The sequence below is a fragment of the Anomalospiza imberbis genome, chromosome 2 (assembly GCF_031753505.1).
Source record: "Anomalospiza imberbis isolate Cuckoo-Finch-1a 21T00152 chromosome 2, ASM3175350v1, whole genome shotgun sequence".
Lineage (NCBI taxonomy): Eukaryota > Metazoa > Chordata > Aves > Passeriformes > Viduidae > Anomalospiza > Anomalospiza imberbis.
This window is the reverse complement of record NC_089682.1, coordinates 75,861,160-75,884,201: the sequence shown is the minus strand read 5'-3', so window position 1 is coordinate 75,884,201 and position 23,042 is coordinate 75,861,160. Positions and strand designations below refer to the sequence as shown.

Below are 23,042 nucleotides of genomic sequence, written 5' to 3'. Positions count from 1 at the left end.
TGGACAGACTCTTGTTTCTTTAAACCTTAAGCAATGTCTGCTGTGCATCTTGCAGCAGTGTTTACTGATGAAGGAACACATTTTAGTTTGCTGCTCTATTGCGTTCTGTGTACTATCCCAGCCATTTGTACATTTTATGGCAGGAAAAAACATTTGTACATTTTATGGCAGTCTTTCCCCTGTGGTATGTGGCATTTTCTCTTTTGCTGTGAAGCAAGAGACCTCAAAGGAGGCTTCTACACATTTGTCATTAGGTTCAGTGAAATTTTGTGAAGTATTGGATTGAATGTCACATGGGTTGAAACATCACTGAAAAAATTGCAGAGGTTTGTCTTCATGTTCTGGATGCCTAGATTTTAAATGTCTTACTAATTCTGATGGCTTCATACCCTCATTAGTTAACTTCTCAAAGCACAATACACACACAGGGTAAAGTTCGTCCTTAATGATAGCAGATGTAAATTCATATTTAAAATAACCTTTGATAATTTTAATCTTTTTTTATCCGACTTCCTCTCAGATCTGATTAGCTGGCCATTGTTTATACCTCACAATGGGACTGAATAAGGGCCTGTGCTAGGAATGTCAGCTCTGCCATTTCTTGTCATTTTTCTGTGCTCACATTATTAGTATTATCTTCAATCCATAGCCTCTTTGCAGGAACCTTTAAAAGCCACTTTTCCAATTTGTGAGGATTAGTTTCACTAACACTAGATAATATAATCCATAAATCCACTTAATCCAGTGGGGGCACACATTGATTGCAATTCATTGAAATATGCTGAAAGAGAATAAATTATTGAAGGCACCATGGTCAACCCCCCCTGTTGGGAGCAACTCTACACCTCATGCACTGTATGTGACAAGTGGCCATGTGACATATTAGGGCACCACTGCCAATACAAATACTTAATATTAGTGAAGTTTGATCTATTTACTTTTTTATATTAAAAAAATAGGAATTCTGGTATTTCCTTCCCACACTCAGCAGATCACCTTGTGCAGCCCCTGGGGTACGCACACCCCAATTTGGAGACCACTGCTCTAGAGAGCCTTCTCCTCTTGCCTCCAGAAAGTGGAGTGTGGAAAAGAGACTGTCAGAGACGCTGGGGAAGTTGAAAACGCTAAAGGTAAGTGTCTCTGTCCAAAGTAAACGTCAATCAAAAATGTGGTGTAGGAAAGGGGGAGAGGAGAAGAGGATTAGGCAGGAGAGGATTTAGGTACCTGAGGAAAAGGAAACAGAACAGCCACTTGCCTCCAAGTGGTGTCCCAAAGCAGCAGCCAACACCCACAGCACACCCCACAGTCAGGACATCCGTGTAATAATAGGGCTGCTACTGGTGAAAGAGACAAAGAGAGACAGACAAACAGAAGAAAGAAGGAAAGAAAACAGAGAGTGAGTAACAAAATTGGCAGGTATGACTGCATGATGTCACCCAGCTTTGTTGCCAGTCTCAGAGTTATAGCTATGTTTATCTTACTTCTCCCTTCTGGATGGCTTCAAAATATTGAAAAGGCAAGACCTGGCACAGGACAGGCATATACCTGGAATCACACATTCAAGAAACATGAAGAAGGCAGCACCTCATTTTCCTTTGAAACATACACATTTCTGTCACTGTGGAAGAAATATCTCATGGAAAATCCTCCAGAGGGTGGAAGGAGCATAAGTAGGTTTTGCTCCATCTCTTTTACTTTGGCAGGGAATCTCAGGATGCACATGTGCCACAGAATGCCTCAAAAAACCTACCCTGTGACTCAGTGTGCACAAGGCACACACATGTCCAGAGCAGAGTGTGGACTGATGCTGAAGGTTCTTCCATGCTGGGTAGGTGAGTGGGTGACAGATCACCCAGAAAAGCATTGTTCTGTCCTGGTGAAAATGGTCATAATATTAAAAAAATGTAATTGGAAGGTATAAAAGGGAGAGTCTTTCTAAGAGACTGGGTACCATTTGCTTGTCAAGGGCTAAACTGGCTTTTCAAATCCATCCTCCTTAATACACAGGGTGGTATTTACCTGCAACAACACCAAGAAGTTACACACCAGGGCAATATGAAGTCAAACTGCAAGCTATATCCTGGCCCAAGGTCAGCTGAAGATTACATGAATCCCAGGTAATAGAAATCACATTTCACAATTTGGTGTAAATCCAAAAGGGGAACTAGGGCTACAGAAACTCTGATAACTTTCTGTTTGTTCCCTAACTACAGTGTTATCACAGACTTACAGCAAGTCTTAGTCCTGTGTTTCTGAATGCTTCTCTAGCTCTCTGTTCAGAACTGGGCTAACAGCAAGGTTAGATCTAGGATAATAGGATCAGGGTGCTCAGGATCAGGCTGCTAAGGCAGCCCTGAACACCTTCAAGTGCAGCAATTCCCCAGCATCTCTTGACACCTGTGCCACCCTGAACCACTTTTGGGACAACGGGAGAAATTCTTTTCGTGTGTAGATAGAATTTCTCTTGTTGCAAGTTGTGCCTGCTGTCTCTTTGTCCTTTCACTGTTGTCTAAGAAGACTTTAGCTATTTTGTCTGACATCTCCTTTATCTACCGAAGGCAGCAGTTAGATCAGTCCCTGTTTAGCCTTCTGTTTTCTTCTCTAGCATCTCCCAGTCATCTGTGTATGATGCATCCTGGAGTCTCTGAGATTATATTAATTCCAGGTACGAAGAAAGAAACAGGAAGTATAGACTTCCTCAGAGAATTTTTTTAAATTGGGGTTTTTTTCTTTATTTTTTTTTACCATTAAGGCCATTAATACCATTCTCTTGTATACTTCCAATGGTTGCACCTGACTGTGGTCTGATCCTTGGTTCTGAAAGTGCTTTCTCTCAAGGCTTTTGGCAGACTGACAAATTTTGCCTTGAAGCCTTAGGCTTCAGCTCAGGTTGTCTACATCTTGCTAGACTGCCCACATATGCACAGTTCTCAGCCTCTCTCTTGCTTAGCCTGATTTTCTTTCTGGCATCTTTTCTCAAGTTATCAACTGAAGAACTTGTAATCTGTAGCTGACAAACTATGTTCCTTCTTTGATTTTTTTTAATAGCCAACCAGAGTAAAGATCAGTATTACTGCTGATGCAAGACCATGTTGCATTTGTCAGCTAACTCATCCATTTGAAGACTAACAGGAAAGTAGTGCATGGAAGAACTAAGCCATCTTAGAAAAAAACCATAGCATTTAAAAACACTTCTGGGTGCAATAACCATGCAAAGAGGTTCAAGGCAGCACATGGGGAGAGGGGGAAGTGAAATGAAAGACCAATTATTTATTAATATGTTTCCACTGCTTTAGAAAGAAGTTATCATGTGCCTCTGTTTAAAGAAATTCAGTGAATGAGAAGAGTAGTACAAATGCATGGGGGAAACATAACTTTCCAAATTTCTCCTCCAAGTGGGATCATGGAAAGTTGGGAAGGGACCTCTGGAGTTGTCTCCCTGCTCAAAGAGCTGTTAGTTCTGTTAATTCCAAGGCTAGGTCAGGTTCTTGTCCAAGTGAGTCTTGCACATTTCCAAGGGTGGAATTTCCCTAGACACTCTGAACACCTATGCCAGTGCTGGACCACCTTTGGGAGAGAAGAACATAATTTCCTTTAACAGAGTCAAAATTTCCCTCATTGCAAGATGTGCCTGTGGCCTCTTGCAAGGTTGTTTTTGTTTTTTTTTTTTTTTTTCTTCTGTTCTCTACTTGGTCCTTTATTGACTTTCTGGATAGCCTATGGTACTCTTCAGGTGGAACAATGTTCATGGCCGGCAGAGACTGAACAAGCTGCATCATTAGAAATCAGCACTTAAATAGGTGCCACTTTTCCTGTAACCTTCCCTTCCTTTCGCTGCCAGCAGTTACACGTGAAAGGGAAGAACTCGTGTTGCTGAAGTGGAGAGGTATCTGTGGAGAACCTTTCATGAGAGCAGGAGGTCTCACAGCAAGAGGTCAAAGGAACTGTACATTAAATGCCACATATAGGAAGACACTTGCCTCCAAGAGGAGCCTTGAAGCAACATCCGACTCCAACTGCGCAAGCCGGCACCAGGAGGTCGAGCTGCCTATGCACATTCTGGAACAGGGAGTGCAGCCAGACACGGGCATGCTGGGGTTAGAGGGAGCAAAGCCACGGGGTTAGGACCCAGAACAATGAGAATAAGCAACAGCCAGCAGCACAGTCAGCCATGGCTATTACAAATAGCAGGCTCTACACACTTTAGTGCAGTCTTTAGTACTGTCAGCTGGTCTCCAGCAGTGACATCTGCTCCTTGTGCACAGACAGGATCTACTGAAGGAGAACAGCACCTCCAGTTATATTACACAGTCATTTTCTGCTAAGAGCCTGCACATAAAGGAGTTCCTACATTTACCTATATGTGCAGTTAATAGATTTTTTATACAACCAGTCAATATGGTGATCAGCCTGCAGAGGCTGTTTGGCGACAGCGAAAGCATACAGACAGTGTCAGTGTCTATAATTAGCAATGCTGTATAAATTGGGCTTAAAGACAAATTGATCTTTGTCTGCAGCTACTTTTTTATACAGTCAATGTTCACAGTGCAAAGGCATCAATCACAAGATTGAAAACTTGTCAAACACATACTCCTAACCAGTCTCTGTGTAATTTCTGGGCAACATTGGTGGTCCTGCACAGTTATTTGGACTGTATGCCTGGCCTTGCACTACTTTTGTTCAGCCTGTGTTTTACTGCTCTCTAGCAGTACATTAAACATCAATCTCTGTGTTTCCTCTGTGTTCCATGGCCTACCCATACTAACCTGGGTGTCTCAGGAGCTCAGCCTGTGGAAGAACTGTGTGCAGAGATATGTGCCTTACCTCATACACCCCACAGAAGATCGACATGAACTTGCTGAGTACCACAGCACAGATACTGGCAATATGCACAAAAGGACCCTGTAGGAGAAGAGGAGAAAATCAGAGAGGGTTGCCCTCGGGTTACTGACAACCATTTAGCTACTGCAGGCCTCATAACTTCTCTGCCATCTCAGCCAGTAATAGAACCATCAAGGTTGGAAATGACCTCTGAGATCATTGAATCAAACCTTTAATGCAGCATCACTGTATTCACCACTAAACCACGTCCCCAGGTGCCACAGCCACACACCTTTAGAACTCTTCCAGGGATATTGATTCCACCACTTGCCTTTTCAATGCCTGACCACCACCTCATTGAAGAAATTTTTCCTAATATCCAATCTAAACCTTGCCTGGTGTAATTTGAAGCCATTTCCTCTTGTCTTGTCACTGGTTACCTGGGAGAACTGACTGGTTCCCACCTGGCTACAACCTCCTGTCAGGGAGTTATAGAGAGAGAGAAGGTCTCCCCTGAGGCTCCTTTCCTCCAGATTAAGCAACCCCATTTCCCTCAGCGACTCCTCATGAGATTTGTTCTTTAGACCCTCTGATCTTCTTCAGTTCTCCTATCTCCATTTAATTTTTTTCCCTCTCAAAGACTACCTGACTAGAGTTTGGTGTTTCCTATATCATGTCTTTGAAAGTGGAAGGAAAATGGCCAATGAAAGGCAGGTGCTGCTGGAAAGAGCAGGGCTTTGCAAGAGGAATGGTGGTGAAAGAAAGAAAATATTTATAGATTCTTCTTTCACAGAGAACTGCCACCTTCCAGACCCTGGTCACTACTGCACACAGAATCAGCAATATTTACCTCTTTCCCCACAGGCATGCCACTTCCAAGCCCAGCTGTGAGGGCCACAACTTTGGCCACAAAAGCTTTGAGGGTGAGATACTCCTTGAGGACCACTCCCCTCATAATGGTCTTGAGCTCTGGGATCCCAGACCCTGAAAACAACAGCAGAGCCGGGATGAACAAAACCTGCAGGAGAACGGAACAAGAAAAGCAAGACAGACAGAAACAGATCTTGCCCTGCCTTCTGCCCTCACCAACAGCCTGTGGAGAGACGAAGTGGCAGAAACTGGCCGCAAACAGAATGAGGCCGAGTGGGACCGCCACCCACACGGCGTACTGCAGAGGGACATTGGGGTGCAGCGCTCCGTATATCCACTTGTAGGCTGCAACACACAAACAGAGAACCCGTCAGTAGCCACAGCTGCTCCAAAAAGGCTGGTAGACACCTGACAATCACACGCTTGCTAAATGTGCCCATGCTAAATCTCCTTCAGAAATGGTGCCCTCATGCTCCTTTTCTAAGACAAGCCTTGTTTTGAGTACGAGCTCCCCAATAAAGCAGGCATTCTTCAGGAATGGATAGAAGGCACTATTAATACCTGTGCATAAGTGTGGCATAAAAAGAGGTCCTCACATGCAGCTGTGAGGACAAACCAATGTGTCTTCATTTGGCAGTCTGAGGGTCTTGTGTGGGTTCTGAAGGACAATAAAGTGGTCCACCAATCATTCCTTCATAAAAAAAAAACTAATTTACAAGCTCTGATTGTGATTTCCCTTCTAGAGCAGCAGAATGGAAGCTGTGCCTGCAGCTGTTAGAACAGCAGTGGCACCATTGCTCAGCCAGGTACAACAACATGAGCTGCTGAGAATCCAAACTGAGCTGCAGCTCCTCTGCAACTGCTTCTTCTCTGCCTGAGCTGGCTCCCCACACAGCCCCAGTAGAGGCTGAGACTTGGCAGGGGAAAAGGAAAAAGGACCCCAAAGGACTCAGCTGCAGGGAGTATAAAGGACAGGAACCCTCAGAATAGATTATACCAGTCACCTGGTAGATGGGGAAGTTCTGGAGGGAGGAACACTGGGATGTTGGAAGCTTTGAGGAATTGCAGCAGCCAAGAGGAAAAGGTTGGTGTAAGTGTGTGCCAGTCAGGACTGGGACATGAGGGTAAGGACAAAGGAACAGTGCAGTTAACAGGATGTGGCAGTGGGTGGGGGTGTGTGTACGTGCACACTGAGATGGGGCCTGAAAGATCTGGTAATTTTTGTAGCTGGCAAAGGGAGACAGAGCACAGGAAAAATGCAGAGAAGGATATAAGACAGGGAATAGGAGATATTTGTGAAAAGGGCAAAAAGAGAGGGAACTATATGCCCAGATGGCAGAAGAATTCAGGGCACTGTATAAGTAAAAACTGGAAAGAACAAAAACGAGGTAAAAAGCAGAATCAGTGCCAGGAGGGCATCTAAGAGCCCCTTCCCCCATCACCCATGTTCTTAATATTCTTGGGGAGAAAGGGAAGCTGTATAACAGGAAAGGCCACAATAACATTTCCCTGTGCTCCTGCATATTCAAGGGAGCAGAAAGAAAAGGGATTAAAAATAATTGTTTGTTTCTGACTCATCATACACATATCCCTTGTTTCTGCCCACTTACTTCCAAAATTTCCCCTGCCATCTCTTTAAAGAACCTCTCCCTAGCCAACCTTTACTACACTGCCAGAGCTTCAAACTTCCCAAGCAGCAAGGGTTGAGGATGGGACAATGCTGTTAAAGGAGGAGCAACACTGGTCACTGGGCTTTGCAAAACATTCGCATCGTTTACTGGCTGCTTTTGCAACACCTGAATGGGACCCACCCTGTACGGTCTTTGCACTGGCATAATCCACTCCCCAGCTCACCAACGCCATGACCAGACCCAACAGAACCAAGAAAATCCAGTCCTCTCCAAGCTTCTTGGTAACATATTTCTGGATGCGTTTAGCACAGTCTGTGGAAGGAAAAGTGAACCAGAAAAACTGAGTGAACATAGATGAAACTGTGTCTGTCTCTCCTGTGCTGAGAGCTGACTAAAACAAGCATTTATTTGGAGGCATCATGGGCTTCATGTTGAAGGACTGCTACCAATCCCTCTCTCACACAGCTCTGTACCATCTTATGCAGTTTAGAAAACATTTAAAAAAGAAGTGGGGTGTACAGGACACACAGGATGGAATTCAAAATCTTCTACACTAACAGCAAAAGTCTGATACAAGGAGGTCCTTTTCCTCCCATTACAGAGCTCTGTTGTGGAAAAAAAAATATTTACTTGGGATTGGTTTTTTATTCCAAACATATCTTTTCTCTTTTGAGGATGAAAGCTCATATAGAAAAGGTTTTTCAACCCAATAAGATTTGATTCCTTTTCCTTCCCTCTCTGCTTCTCCCCAGTCACAATTGCTTAAATCCCATCTCTCTTGCTGGCCTACCCAATATCTGGAAATAGGGAATGAAACATGAATTGTCCCTACCTTGACATTTGGAATAGTGCTCTTCTTTGATCTGTACTTGACTGTCACGTTTCAGGGGTTGTCCATTGTTCCTTTGGGCCTGTTTCTTCAGTAGATTTGCTGCTTCCTTGTCTGAAATGTTATCTGTTATCCGGTCTGTGTATCGGCCATAAAGCTAGAGGAGCAGAAAACAAGAGGGATCACAAGGAAAAGGTAAGGCAAATGTTCTTTCACAAATAGCATTAAGGATGACAAGGCAGATCTACCAACAGTCTGAGGTACAGACCCAAATGTACCAAGCAGGGAGACTGAGACACAGAAACTCTCAGACAGATGCAGCTCATTTATTTTTCTTTTTTTTTTTTTTCCTTTCTAGTTTCTTCTTTCCAATCTCTCCAAAACCTTTTTACCTCCTTTTTGGGAGTACAAGATATGATCACAGAATATTTGTTATTTTCTAATGCCCTGGGGGAAAAAATGGCTGAGAGATTGAACATTAAGAGACAGCATTTAAGCATTAAGAGACAGCTTTCTGGAGGTACAAAAGAAGGTCAAAGTGGTTCACACAAGGCCGCCATCCTCAGGGCTGTCTCATGGATTTCAGCAGCACTGTAAAACATCTCTGAAGGTTTTGAGAGGCATTACACTCTCAAACAGGCTGCAGGAATGTCCTGCATCTGTTCCTCCTGCTGCCAAGGAATGCTTAACAGGGCACATAGCCACTGACGGTGCTGGTGGAGGAAAAGAAGCAGCATCATCTCAAAAATATCACAGGCTGCTGCACACTTCCAACCATTATTTACCCAAATCAGCATTTTAAGTCCTCCTGTATCTCCAATTCCTCTGAAATTCCTAATTGCTTAATCTAGTCGTTTTCTTCAGATACCAGACTTGAAAAGGAGATGGTTATGTGCAATTCACAATCAGCTGCACGTGCGTACCAAGGACATTTCCTACAGTAAATTGGGCAGTTGTGCTGTCTCGTCAACATCTTAAGGGAGTTTGAAGAACCCTGACTGTGCCCCGCGTTTGTTTACCAGATTCCCTGAAGAGCAGCTATCCCACTTCACTCTTTCACCGTACAGGTGGGGAAGATGTGCATTTGAGAAGCAGAGAACAAACCTCTTCTCCTCGCATGTCCTTCAGTGAACCAGGTTTGGCTTTACTTCAGACCAGGTTACCACCTGTGACAAGGTGACCCTTTGCTCCCTCCCAGCACATCTGCTTCTCTGAGATTTTCTGAGTGGCAGGACGAGACTGAGCCATGTTTTGATCAGCAAAATCAGACACTTAAGCTGGAGAATGAGGGGATGTATGACAGAGATAAAGCATTACCACACACTTAGAAGACATTTCTATTTGACAGTTCCTGCCTCCCCCTTTCAAGGTAACAACAGAGATGTTCCTGTTCCCTTGAGATAAAATAGATACAGAGACTCACAGAAAGATTGACACTGGAAGGCACCTCTGGAGGTTTCTAGTCCAAGCCTCTGCCCACAGCCTGCAAACTCCAAAGCCAGGTAAGCCAGATTAGGCTGCTCAAGACCTTATGCAAGCAACTCCTAAACATCTGCAGGAGCAGAAATTACCCAGTTTCTCTGAGCACCTGTTTCAGCGCTCCACCAACTAGTATCTCAACATAATAAATATGACTGAAGGTCCTAAGTATTTTATTTATTTGCACAAATTCCTCAAGAGACACTTGAACCATGTGCCATAGCTCCCTTTGAAAATCCTAGTGGATTCTTTTTCTCCACAGAACCCCTATCTATGCTTTTTAAAATCATCCTGTTCTAAACATGGCTCACCTGCTACCTCTTAAACAGATTGCTCCTGTCTGAACAGCTGAATGTATTCTTCCATTCATCACTGTATTGGAAGCCACACAAATTTAATGCAATTATTAACCACATGATTACCAACATATTCTAAGTAAATTAAGCAGACTTTGCAAACAATAATGGCCATGCTCTGACCCCCTTAGAACAGACAACACAGTGAAACATCAGGCTGCAGAATTTCATCTACAGGGTAATTGCCACATACATAATGCAGTCCTACCTAGCAAACTGCCTTTTTTTTTTTTAACTGTGTCTTTTAGACAGAAATGCCAAATACTAGCAGATTTTAGACAAATTCATCTTCACATCACCTCAGCCAGTGTTTCATTGCTGTTAAGTGGTCATGAGAGATGGGTTTATGTCAAATACAACTTAAACCCTTGTCAAGTATGAGATTCAAATTAGAATCTTCCATCTGCCAGACAGAACAGCATGACAGTATACTAGTATGAATGCTGAAAATCCTCATATGGTATCCAAGTTCCCTGCTTCTGCCTGGCTGTAAGATGATGCAGTCAGGGTATGGGAAAAAAAGGAGTTAGTCCACAGACATAAAAAAGAAGTTGCTGTCCTGGCAAACCAGGTAGTCTCAACGCCTTTAAAGAATGCTTCACACGTGTGCTTTGCTTCTCCAGGATTCTGGAAGTGTCTAAAATGGTAGAAGATTGCAGGACAGAGAAAGAATCCAGAAATCAGAGGATGACCTTACAGCAAAATTGGGTTAGGCAAGAAATATCCACTCCACTAGAAGATGTAAAACTAAATATAAAACACAGTACAACTCTGACTGTTCCTTCTTCTGTTGCTCCCTCTCTAACACAAGGAACACAGGGTTTCTGAGCACCAGAAAAAAAGAAGACAATTTTATAAGTTCTCAATTACCACCTAAGGGTTGAACAAGAAAAGATACTATGATGCCTACTTGGCTAAATGATGAGGTAGACCACCAAAATGGTGCAAAAACAGCTGAAGGTATCAATACCACTCAGAATAGATGGGAGGAACATACATTCCCCCCCCAAAAAAAACCCCAACCAAATAAAAACAAACAAAACAAAACAAAACAACCCCAAAAAACAAACCACAACCAAATCATCCAGGGAGAAAGCACAACCAGGCAAAGTTTCTTTTCAGAGATGAAGCATTTATCTATGCAAATGATCTTTTATCTTTCCAAAAACTGGGGCAATTTCATTGTTTGAGTTACAGAGGAAGAGCTACACAGAATCTCAGGGGGAAAAAATACATCACAATCTCAAGACTTTTCTGGGAGCTATTTTCTGAGGGGTCAGCACGTTTATAAAACTGCCCTCTTCCCACAGTCCAAAGCCCAACCTATTTTCCATGCCATTCCGACTGAACAACACATTCCCCACAGAGTACTCCAGTCCTGAAATCCTTTTCCCCAGCTCTGCCAGTGCATCCTGTTTATGATTTGCTGCTCCCAGCTGCTGAGGCAGCCTTAGCCTGTAATTCCTTTCCCTCTCACTCCTGCCTTGTAGCCATCCTGCTCTTCCTAAAATTATCTTCCTTAGGCGATTTTTTTTTCCTCATGCATCACCAAGGAGAAGCCATATGTGACCTCAAAGGTGAAATCTCCCTAAATACTCAACATACATGAATTTAAATGTCACTAAAACATCTCAGTCAACTGCTTAGGCATAGAGCCAATGAGGCACATGTAAGGGACAGGGGACAACAACAAAATAATAGTTGTTCCTGAAGAAAAGGTGGCAAAGGGGAAATCTGACAGCAGTGCCACTACCTAAAGGGATAGAGGGGTTGGAGGGAAACATCAAAGCAAGATATCTCAGAGGGGCACAGAGATAGACAAAAGGGAAAAGCACAACTTGCAAGAAAGTAAAGCCCCTGCAAAGGAACACATGTCCCCATCCAGCCCTACTTGAGAGTAGGTCAGCACAGGAGCAGGTGCCCAGCGGGGCTGGGGAATCTTCAGTGTTGCAGATGTTCAGAACGTTCCTGGAAAAGGCTCTGGACAATGTGACCTACCCTTGGAATCAGCCCTGCTGTGAGTAGGGACTTGGGCTGGAGAGCTCCAGAGGCCCTCCCACCTACCTCTCTCTGTAAGCCTGTTTTTCTGTATTACTGCATTGCCTGATTTCTTATTGCACATCCCTCCCACTGCACCCATCTGTGTATTCCTGAGTGAGCTCCCTGCCAGGAACACCCTTTCCATGGTCACAAATAGCACAGCTTTAAAATACTTCACCAGCTGTAACTGCTTTCTCATGCAGAAATAAAACAATACAAAATCCTACCGTGTAGGATAATGCATATTTTTAACAAGGTATATTACATCATCTGTTATATATCTACTATCTGCTATATTAGTTGTCAAGAATATATTATTACTATTATTATTATTATTATTATTATTATCCTACTACTATTATTTAATTATCTATTATCCACTGTATGTTTTTTGACTAAAAATTATCTGAAGGTCCAAGGCCAAAGACCAAGATTTCACTATTTTGAGGCCTGTGTAAACCAAACCAAATCACACATGCAACAGAAGACAACAGCTAGCAGAAAAAGAGCACAAGAGAATAAAAATCTCTGTCAAATGTTTTTTCACATGACAGTGGGGAAAGAAATCTTAATGATTATTCTGTGTGGAAATGGATGAAAACATGTGCAAGGGGTTGTTTTTCATGCTAATTACATGATAATAAGTGTGCATGTTTGTGCAAAGTACACATGCATATTTATAATTTATTTGTATGTGCATGAATGTCCAGGAAATATACACATCCAGAGCAAACCTGGCTTAGCCAGAATATGCTTGTATGCAAAGTTCCATGATAAATGTACATGCACACATGCATGTGCATGACTCCTTATATCAAATCTTTCTAGGACATATTTTTGGGAATGGGAATGGGTTTGATGGCCATCTTGATAGATGAGATCATCTATCTACATGCACTGACCATCACACCTCTGGAACCGAGCACAGAGACACTCTGGTGTGAAGGAGCAAGAGCACAGAGCTGGTGGTGTTGCCTCACTGTGTCATCTGTGCCTACTGGACAGCGGGTTTAGGTGTGTGGGACTGGCATATCTGCTGGATATGTGTGAACTGGGATGTTTCTGTGCATGGATGTGCTTCACTGGAGAAAGGGTTTGCATCCCGCAGCTCCCCACACCCCAGCTCACTCCTGGTTCATGGCACTCACACAAAGGTGCATTTCCTTCACCCACCTCAGCTCTCCAGCTGAATTTGCACCCCACAGGGCAGGTGTGATGCCAGTGGAGCTCAGCCTCAGGTGGGCACACACACCTCTCCACCCCATCCCCTTAGCATGACTGCTCGGCTAAGAGGGTGCTTGCCCTCTTAGCGTGGCTGCTGCAGCCAAAGCACTGTCTTGTGTTGGTGTAAATAAAGTCTAAACTGCTCTAGTCAGACCTCTATCCATCTGAGCTGCTTCTTCAAATACGCCAGTGGGGTGGTTTTGGAAGACTTTAGTGGAGGAGACATGCAAACTCTCAGATGTTGTAGGCAGTTTCAGAAGACAAATTCCTGAATTTGGCTATGGAACTGATTCTCTGATCTTTGGCAATGTGACACATAACTATCCTCACTGGGATGCTTATCTACTGAAAGAGATTTTCTTGGTGGCAAATATGCCTCTTTTTCTTTCACTAAATCACTTAAGTCTTTAGGAGACAATGCAATCTCCTTCATTCCCCAATCATTCACCATCCTTGTAAGAGGATTTGTATTCATTTAAGGAGAAACATCCACTTTATGAATTTCACATTCATTCTCTTCCTCATAATTTGACTGGATCCTTCATTGCACCAAAGCCCTCTCAGATCAACTTAATCAGAACAGAGTGGTAGGAAATAAGATACCAGGACTCTGCTGTAAACCCTCCCCTTTGCAGGAGGCTGTCCCAAAAGAAGAGGTAAGGGAGATACAGAGCATAATGAACAAAAAGCCATAACCAGAGTACATCTATGCTCCAGACATTTTTCTGAATCAGTGCTTTTATGAACCACAGCAAGAGTCATGTCAAGCTTAAGGGTTAGAAAATCCCTCACTTAAAGTTCCACTAAGAGTTATCAAATACCAATATAGATGTATGGATCTATGACCATGAAGGGTTTTATGGTCAGAGGAAAGTCACAAGAGAGCTTTACTTCATCTGCACAGCTGTACAGATATCCATATACATACATCACTGCTCTCTTTGGTTTTACTCACTCCTGTGCTTTACTCAAGATCACTATGCAGCTGAAGGCAGCTGCAGCTACTCTTTGCTGTTACAAACACATTAATGCTCTGGTCAATTTTCCCCATCCCAGTTTGCCCATTCCAAGTCTCCTTGCATCCGTGGCAGGTGACAATAACCTCTGACTTGAATTACTGGTAGGATCCTTAGTGCAAGTACAGCCATGAATGTCAAAGGCTGACCTGGAGTGACCAAGTGAAAGGGAGAGTTGGTGGGACTGGAGATGGACGGGGATGTGTGCTCTGCCAGAGCCCTTCTGAGAACCCCAGAGCCAGCGTGATCCCAGGGAGACCTGTGCTGCCACAAACGTGCCGTTGTCCAGCCCTACCTGTGGGTAGCTGAGGGAGTTCTCCGGGGAGCGCAGGTCGTCCCCTGTCGCCCCGGCCTCGTGTCCTGCCTCCACGGGCATCCCGTAAGGGGTGCATTTCTCAAAGCAGACATAGTCGTATTGCGGTGTGCCCCCCCACAAAGCTGGCTTCCAGCTGGCCTCCTGCGTCTTGCTCTCTGAGCTCTCCATTCCTCCACTCCTCCTCACGCTCATCTGTAACTGAGTTGCTGCTCTGGGCCTTACCTAGAACCACCTCGTGTTCTGGCAGAGAGCATGGCCTCCGCATTCTCTGCTGATCCTTCCTTTCTCTCTCCTCAGACCACTCCAACTTGTCCTGTTCCTGCACTCTCTTTCTCTCTGCCCCTCCTCCTCCTCCTTGTGCCTCTCTCACTTTCTTCCTTTCCTGCCCAAATGGTTCAACTATATTTATAGCACCCTTCCTCTGCCACATGATTCCCCAGTGCCGTGTCTGATCTCAGCAAAAGGCTGAGACTCTTCTGGGATTGAATATCAGGTGTGAGCAAGAGGGGAACTCCTGAAGGAGAGGGAGGGGGCAGGGGGAAGGAGGTGGTGTGACAGACAGAGCTACAAGCACAGAGACAGAAAGCAGACAGGAGGAAGCAGAAATTATTATCCAGGATATCTCTTCTTTCACGGCTCCCCATCCCACGCACTGTTTGCAAAGTGAACAAAGAGAACAAAGGTCAGTGGGCTTCCTCATTTTCTCCCCAGATACCAGCTGCCCTAAAGACTGAGCAACAATCATAAAGAAGCCAGCAACTATGGTGAGATGGAACGAGATGGGTGTTCACTCACCCATCCCAAATTGTCCCAAGACAATTTTTCTGAGTGCACAGTTCACAGCGGCAAGCACTAATGGAGAAGTCAGGCATCCCTGTAAACTGCTGAACATTAAAGTCTAATCTCAGCCTTCCCAGGTGTTCTTATGGGGAATACTTTGCACTTCAAAGCATGTCACCAAACTGCTCTGTGGGTACTAAATTATAGGTGTATGCAGAAATTTCATTCTTCTTGATGCTCACTTTTCCACAGACTAGAGCATTCAACAGCTTCTCCTCTCCACTCTTCCACTCTACTTGTTTCTCAGCCAGGGAGAGAAGCAACAAGCTCAGCCAACACCAGTGAACTACCAGCCAGCAACAGGAATGAGAAGCATGTTACAGCAACTTGGCCTAGAGACACCTCCCAGTACTGTCAGCCTGCCGCCTGGAACCATATTTCTTCTGAGGGCTATTAATTAGGGAGGAGCAGAGACTTCAAAGTCCAGAAACTGTATACAAGAAAAAAAGACCTCACATGCCAAGCTACTCATACTGAGTAAGAGATTTGCAGGCAGGATGGGGTAGAGAGAAAGGCAAAACACCCTTTTTTGGGCCCAGAACAGTGGTCTCATTGTCTCATTTTGCAGACTCCTGTAAAACATTTCTTCTTTTGCTTTTTTTTTAGTCTGCATGGTCCTCAAGAGTAAGGTAGAAAGAAAGTCTCCATGAGGAAGACACACTTAATTTCTTGCACAAACCACCTTCGTCATGTTCCTGCTAAGATATGGATATCCATTAGCAGTATATCCACATGGATAAGGTTAGTGTGTACAACTTACAACTGGTATCAGGCCAGGCAAGCACTGAATATTTACAAAAGCAATATTAGTGCTGTCCCAAAATTCACAGGCTCTCCTGTTTCATTCTCAACAGCACTCACTTTACTGTCAACAAGCACTATCTTCTGGAGGAAGACTGTGTCCCATAGGTAGGACAAAACTTGAAATGAATCACCTTAAAGAAGAGTTTCTAAGTGACTGTGTCTAGGAAATCAGAGAAAAACATTTGGTTGCCCTTACAGGTTGCCATCAAAAAGGTATTAATTGCTCCCAACCTCTTGAGATGCTTTTGGAAGGCCATTGTCATTATGGCTCATATAAAAAATGATGCATAGCACATACTATATAGTGAATAAAATATAAAAAACTGTCTAAAATATAAGGTACGTCATGTATAGGAAGCCTAAAAACTGAACGCAGTAGAGCACAGCAAACATCAAATCTGTAATACAGCACCAGATCTTCAGTTACTATTATATGTACTGAAGGAGAACATTCATCAGACCCACTGCAGAAAACTAATGAGAACCTTTACCCGAAAGTGCACTCCCCTAGTTCTTGTTTTTCAAGAGGCACAAGAATGGCACATTAGAAATTGCTGCAGTATAAAAATGAACCCTCTACTGCCAGCTAATCAAACTCTACTGCCTGTCTTGCATGATACTGTTGTGGAATTTCCATGGGAAATAATGATATAATAATAGCCCAAAATAGGATGATTCTACCCTGAAAGGCTTTTTCCAAGAACTATCCCTCTTAGCTTCCAAACTGGCCCTGGCCTCACTCACTTCATCAATTAAAACATGAAGGACCCCAAGGCCAACCAAGTGACTCCAGATGCTACTTGAAGAAGAAACCTTTACTATCCTCACTAGGAAGACATCCCACAAAGCCCCTGAGCCCTCACTTGTGCTTCCCACAGTGTAACACACCTCAGCCAGTGCATGGCAGCACTGCAACTATGCAGCTGATCCTGAGCAATCACTGTGTGCAGCGTGGCACCTATGCACTTAGCTCACCTCTAGCTAAGAACCTCATACTCAGTGAATTCCCACTTCTCATCAAACAGCATCTCTACCTGTAGTCTCTGTACCCAAGTACTGTCTAACAAGGAAACAACTGAGAACTGAAATTCATCATTTCAGTGCATGGCAAAATATATGCAATCTGTAGAGATACTGGATTTATGGCACAGTATTTCCTGTGTCCTGAACACTAATCTTACCATGCTACTGAGCTTATAAATCAACTTGTTTCTCCTTGGAGGTGAAATTGCTTTGTCACCTCTCTGGAAGTTGTTAACAATCCTTGCTATTTCACAAGGTACCAATAATCTCTGTCACAGCCTCCAGCCTCACTGACACTACCTTAGTTAAATACAAAGCAACTACTCTCAACTTGTATTTGCTCTGAGATTTCAATTTGCTTCTATTTCACTCTCAGAAGAACCTGTAGACCCAACAGCTTATCCACTTTTTCTAGCTGGCACAGCTGACCTTATGAAAAGTAAAGTTCCAGCTTTACTCATCATCTTTTCCATGTTTTCAGATCTGCAGATATAAACATAAACACAGAATATAGAGAACACCTTGAAAAAAAAAAAATCTTCCTTTCTGCACTGCTGCTGCCCAGCAACTGCTGTCATATCTCCCCTATCACTCTTCCTGCAATCTCCTGCCACAGCTCTTCTTTATGTATTTTCTTTATTGCCTCTCTGTCTTGCTTTCTATTTCCCAGGCCTTGCTCTGCACTTCCACCAGGACTCACAATGGAGAACTGCTGTTGCTTCAGAGGTTACCAGCAGACTCAGGAGATTAGCACAGAGCTGGAGGAAGATGTGAAAATAAGAGGAAGGTGTCATAGCCATCTTGCACTAGCCACAAACACAGATGTCCCATACACATGGCTTGACTCCTCAGGTGCACCTAAGCCTCTTGAAAAGGTTCATAAAAGTTTCTAGACTTCCCCATGGCATGCAAAAGGAAAGTTACATGACCTGCTTGTACACCATTGTTTTTTTCCTTTGCATATTACAGGCCCTAGTGGGAATCCCAAGTGTGTTTCAAGGACATGTTTGCTATAGATGAAAATACAGCTACAGTCTAAATTAGGGTATTAAATGACAATAAAGAAAATAATAGAATCTGGAAGAACTGTCAACCAAGATGGATCTCTTGTCCAGTCAGGCTTCTATTTTTCTCCCTCCTCTTCTCAGTTTTCTCTCAGGTCTCCCTTTCTCTGCATTTATTTGTTTCTCCTGAATGCTTTTCAGGATGCAGAAATACAATTCCTAGCCTTCTCATCCAAATGCCTTGATAGTGAAAGCTCTGAGAGGCTGGTGGGGAGGGGAGTAAGGATGACTGAAGACTCACAATTTTCCCACGGTCTGGTCCCAGGAGATTCATAACCTGAAATAATCCAAGTGCTATTTATCAGCAGTGACAATCTGAATGTTTTCTATGCCCTGCCCACACACTTATCAGACATCATACCAACTTCTGAGGCTTCTGTTTATGCTAGAACTTTTTTTGGTTTGTTCTGTAGCAGGTTCATCCTGAATGATCTAGACCACCTCATGACCTCACTGTACACAAGCCTTAGGTCTGCCTACCAGCAGACTGCAGCCTCCTCTGGAGTGAAACACCACATCTTTTTTTTTCAACCCTGCATACACAGACATTATAGCAGATGGTGATGCAGAGTCCTCTGCCACCCCAGACTGACAGGAGCAAAATTTGCTGAGACAGAGTTATTGTTACATAGAACTCTGCATGAAGATTAGTGAAACAGTCATTTAAGAACAAAGAAAAAATAATGTTTTGTGCTTAAGAAAGCACAGCCCAAGAGGTCCACAAGTCTGTAAAGAAGATAATATAAAAGTCTACAGGACAAAAGAAACTATAAAGATGAAGAAGGGAGTTTTAAAGGGGGAAGAGGAGAAAGGTGACAAAAGGATGACTACTTAACACTAACATAATCTCTACGAGAGAAACACAGAGGCATTAAGAGAGAAAGCACTGAAGGGCATCAGGGGATGAGAATCTGGACAGGAAGATACAGCAAGCATATTTTGCTTCAAGCAATACCTTTAGATGGAGCAAAAAGGAGAGAAAAAGAGGGAAAATACTTCAGTAGATGTCAGATAATGCAATGGCTTCTAGATGAGAACAAAGCTTTTGACTAGGATATTTTATTAGACAAGATAACCATGGAGGCTTCAAAGAGCTACAGGAGGCAATTAGAGCTTTGGGAGAGAAAGAATGCTGTGAAAAGGGCTAGGGTGAGGGAGGGAGACTGGAAGAAAAGACAGCTTTTATAGTAAAAGAAAGAAATAGATCAGGGACCAAGGCTTGAACACAAGCAAAAGATAGAAATTTAAGCTGTGCAGGGGCACATAGTAAGCCAGGCTGGATATGGAAGGACAATGACAGAGAACTCTCAGAGGACAATTGAAAGAGGGGTTGAGTTCACAGCAAAAACCAAAAAGAAAAAGACCAGAAAGTTTAAGGGCTTTCATCATGGAGAAATAACAAGATAATATGATGATATTCAAGTGGACGTGTACTGACTAATACTAGACTGATTAGAGCAGAATTGACAGAAACAGGGCAGATTTTGAGAATCATCAGCTTTTGATAAATCAAGAAGAAAGAGGCAGAATGGGGGAAAAAAATCTCACAGCTAGCATCAAATAAATACAGGAACACAAGGACATGAAGGAGCCATTGAAGTAGATATTGGAATAGAGGAATTTGGAAGGAAACTTGAACAGATCAGGATAGGGCAGGATGGCAGTGCAGTATGACATGATATGACAATATGATATGCTGTGACTTGGCAAAAACCAAATGAGCTTTAAAGGGGCAGGGTTATGTCCCAGTTCCAGAAACAACCTGACTGTGACAGTCTGCACAGAGCACCATGTCCATGTCGATGACGCCGTCAAAGGTAAGTTACTTGTTACCTTGAGGTTGTATTGTCCTACATCACAATGTGGTCACAGGTTGGAACTGAGAGCAAAAATAACCAGCAGAGAGACTTAAACCCAGCAATAACAGCAAGACAGAAAATCAGATAAAAGAGAAGACAGCAAATTTTGATTTTAGAAATTGATCCAAACTCATTCGGAACTTTAAAGTGAATCTGACTGTCCTGATGCGCTCTCAGGTAAACACCATCAGGCTTCATAACTTAAACCAGAACAGCCTCTAGTAGAATAAAAATAAGATTATTTGATTATTTTAAATGGAGAAAACTTCAAGCATGGAAGTCAGAAAGCACAGAAATAAATATATAGTCTACACACAACTCTCCCTCACCCACTATGACCTTGGTTGCAATTAAGTTGATGACCTTCTGAGCTGCTAAAATTTTGTGCTTACACTCTATTGCCTAGGAGATTGTTTCCATATCTCCACAGCTTGGATGCCTCCTCCCTTACAGCTGCCCCCTTCTAAAATTGCAGCCCTCAATTCCCTTGGTGATTCTCTACCCTACAGCACCCCGTAGCTTCTATTAAATAATTTCTTCTTTTCATTTGCCAAAAGGCTTTCCAAAAGAAGAGGTGTATTACTGGTGGGGTAGAAAAGTAAATGTCTTGTCTTAGGATAAACCAAAAACAAATCAAATAGGCACAGTGTGCATACAAGTACCGAAAGAAGGAAAAAAGTAATTACGAAAGTGTAATATTAGACTGCTGAGAAAGAGAAAACTTTTTCTAACTGCACTGTGCATCCAAAAGCAGCTAAAGTTGGTGAGAACTAACAAACACTCAATTAACTGATTGAAATAGATTCAGTGGATTTCTTATTTTCTAGGAGAATAATTTTGCAGCACAAACATTCTCTGATGTAGTCAGCTTGAAGACATTTTTAGCAGAAAGGACCAAGGAACATCGAGGAAATACAGACTTATCTCTAATGATCAAAACTTAGGATACCTCTAAGCTAGTGAATTTGTTATTATTCCTGCACAGAGAATTTGTAGCTTGTGCCTTTCTTCCCCTTCTCCTTGTGGATTGCTTGTTGCACAGGTAAAATGAATAATTGCCCATTAGATCTGTCGGTCATGCCATGACACACAGCCTGACCAGAGCCACGAGGGTGGAAAGAAAGTGCAGTGATGAGCTGTGCAGGGCTGGCCAGCCACAGGTGGGTTTGAATTGGATTTGGCTAATTTCAAGTGGAGAATGATGATTTGTATGTAAAATGTGGCCAACTATGAAGATGTGTGGCCAAAGTCAAAAAGTTTAGGAAGAGGAACTGGCTTGTGAAAGGAAATTTTCTGGAGAGTTTCAAGGACATGTTTGTGGTGTGAATGAGCTGGGGTTGGGCATGGTTCCTTCAAGAAGAAGGAACTATGAGTATGGACAGAGTACCTGCAGGAGGCCATGGCTAGGATTAGAGGTACACAAGAAAAATAATTTAATTTTCCTGATATATGTTCCACTTCCAAATGCCTGAAAAGTAATTTCGCTGAAGCTCTATGATCTCTAGATCTGTATGTGACTGATAACATTAAGGCACTTGAGAAACAGACTTGTTGAAAAGGGCAGTTCTAATTTTTTTATGTACTGGAACTCGTGATCAAGAAGCTTGATGCAAGGAAAAAAATAATTTTCAGCCAGCTCAGCTCTCCATTCCTGCTGATGCATGACCATGTGAATGTCAGTAAAGAAGGGATCAGGAACACACCTAGAAATGATAAAAGGGACTGTCTTTTCTGATTGCAATAGAGCCCTAATCCACCATAAAATTGTTCTCAGTAACACTTGGCTCTTGCTTACATTTCAGACTCTTGACATGGTTAGAGCAAATGCTTGCATGAACCATGGCTGCTAAGCACAAGTTGTTGGCAACGCTGGCTTGTCCTGTCCCATCTCAGGCAATTAAGATACAGGATGCCAATAGAAGGGTTGTAGCACAGATGTGTTATCACTACCATTGAAGATTTTTAAATATACATATTTACTAGGACAGTTGTAAATCCTGCAAAATTTTGACTAAGCTTCCTGTTTTCCTTCTCTTTCCCCCATCTAAATGCAGATACCCATACAAAAACACCTAACCCTCCAGCACAGCAGGGGTCTTGCCTGTTTTCCATGAAACAATCCCTGGTGGTAATATGAGATAAAGACTGAAGTAAACAGAGGAAAGATAGTATTTCTCTTGGCAGCCTGAATACTAAATCCAACACAAATGAGGGCAAAGAAATTCCCCTGCAGCAATAACCTTTGCTGTTATCACTGGCTGCTGATACAGGGATGATAGTGAGAGTCAGCATGACATTCACTGGACTCCCTCCCTCTTCTATCTTCTAGCCCCTTGCTTTGACTTGTAGGAAGGTGCTGGGGGAAGGGAAGAAGACCTGCATCAAGCACGTGCATCCAGGTTGAAGTACTGGGCCACTCTTTGGCATGAAGGCTGCAAAAGTCTTTGTCAAGCTTTTTAAATTAGAGCTGCTGCACACCTATTAGCAAGAGCCAATTTAGATTGTCACAAGGGGAAAAACGGGGGAAGAAGTACACGAGGGCCATGAGGGGATACAATCTCCAGATGCCAAAGAGACAAGTAGCTTAGTATATTAAGCCCAGGACAAGATAAATCAGCAGAAGAAATTGCAGGACATTCCCCATAAATGGCATTGTGTCTCAGGGCTGGCATTTAATGTTCATGATATCTAAAAATATTAAACCTGGAACAGGAGTCCAGGAAGGGGCTATAGGTTGACAGTGGAAACTATTAACCAAGGTCAGGAATGGTGGAGAGATAATGGGCCAATGAAGGAGAAGGTGCCGGGGATAAATGGTGGAAACTATTCCTGCACTTATGTTGGGAGGTGAAATTAGTTCTACAAGCTGC

The 23,042-nt window shown here is 43.1% G+C and overlaps 1 protein-coding gene across 1 annotated transcript in view; it reads right to left on the bottom strand.

Annotated features, from left to right (window-relative positions):
• CLCN1 (chloride voltage-gated channel 1) overlaps positions 1 to 15,370 on the bottom strand; it is a 37,052-nt gene extending 21,682 nt beyond the window's left edge. The window contains exons 1-7 of the mRNA XM_068182953.1: positions 14,562 to 15,370; positions 8,155 to 8,308; positions 7,503 to 7,634; positions 5,908 to 6,036; positions 5,672 to 5,805; positions 4,825 to 4,902; positions 1,256 to 1,334 (exon numbers count right to left, since the gene is read on the bottom strand). Of these exons, the coding sequence (XP_068039054.1) occupies positions 1,256 to 1,334; positions 4,825 to 4,902; positions 5,672 to 5,805; positions 5,908 to 6,036; positions 7,503 to 7,634; positions 8,155 to 8,308; positions 14,562 to 14,774 (919 nt within the window). The 5' untranslated portion in view covers positions 14,775 to 15,370. The remainder of the gene's footprint in view (positions 1 to 1,255; positions 1,335 to 4,824; positions 4,903 to 5,671; positions 5,806 to 5,907; positions 6,037 to 7,502; positions 7,635 to 8,154; positions 8,309 to 14,561) is intronic.
• Between the last annotated feature and the right edge of the window lie 7,672 nt (positions 15,371 to 23,042).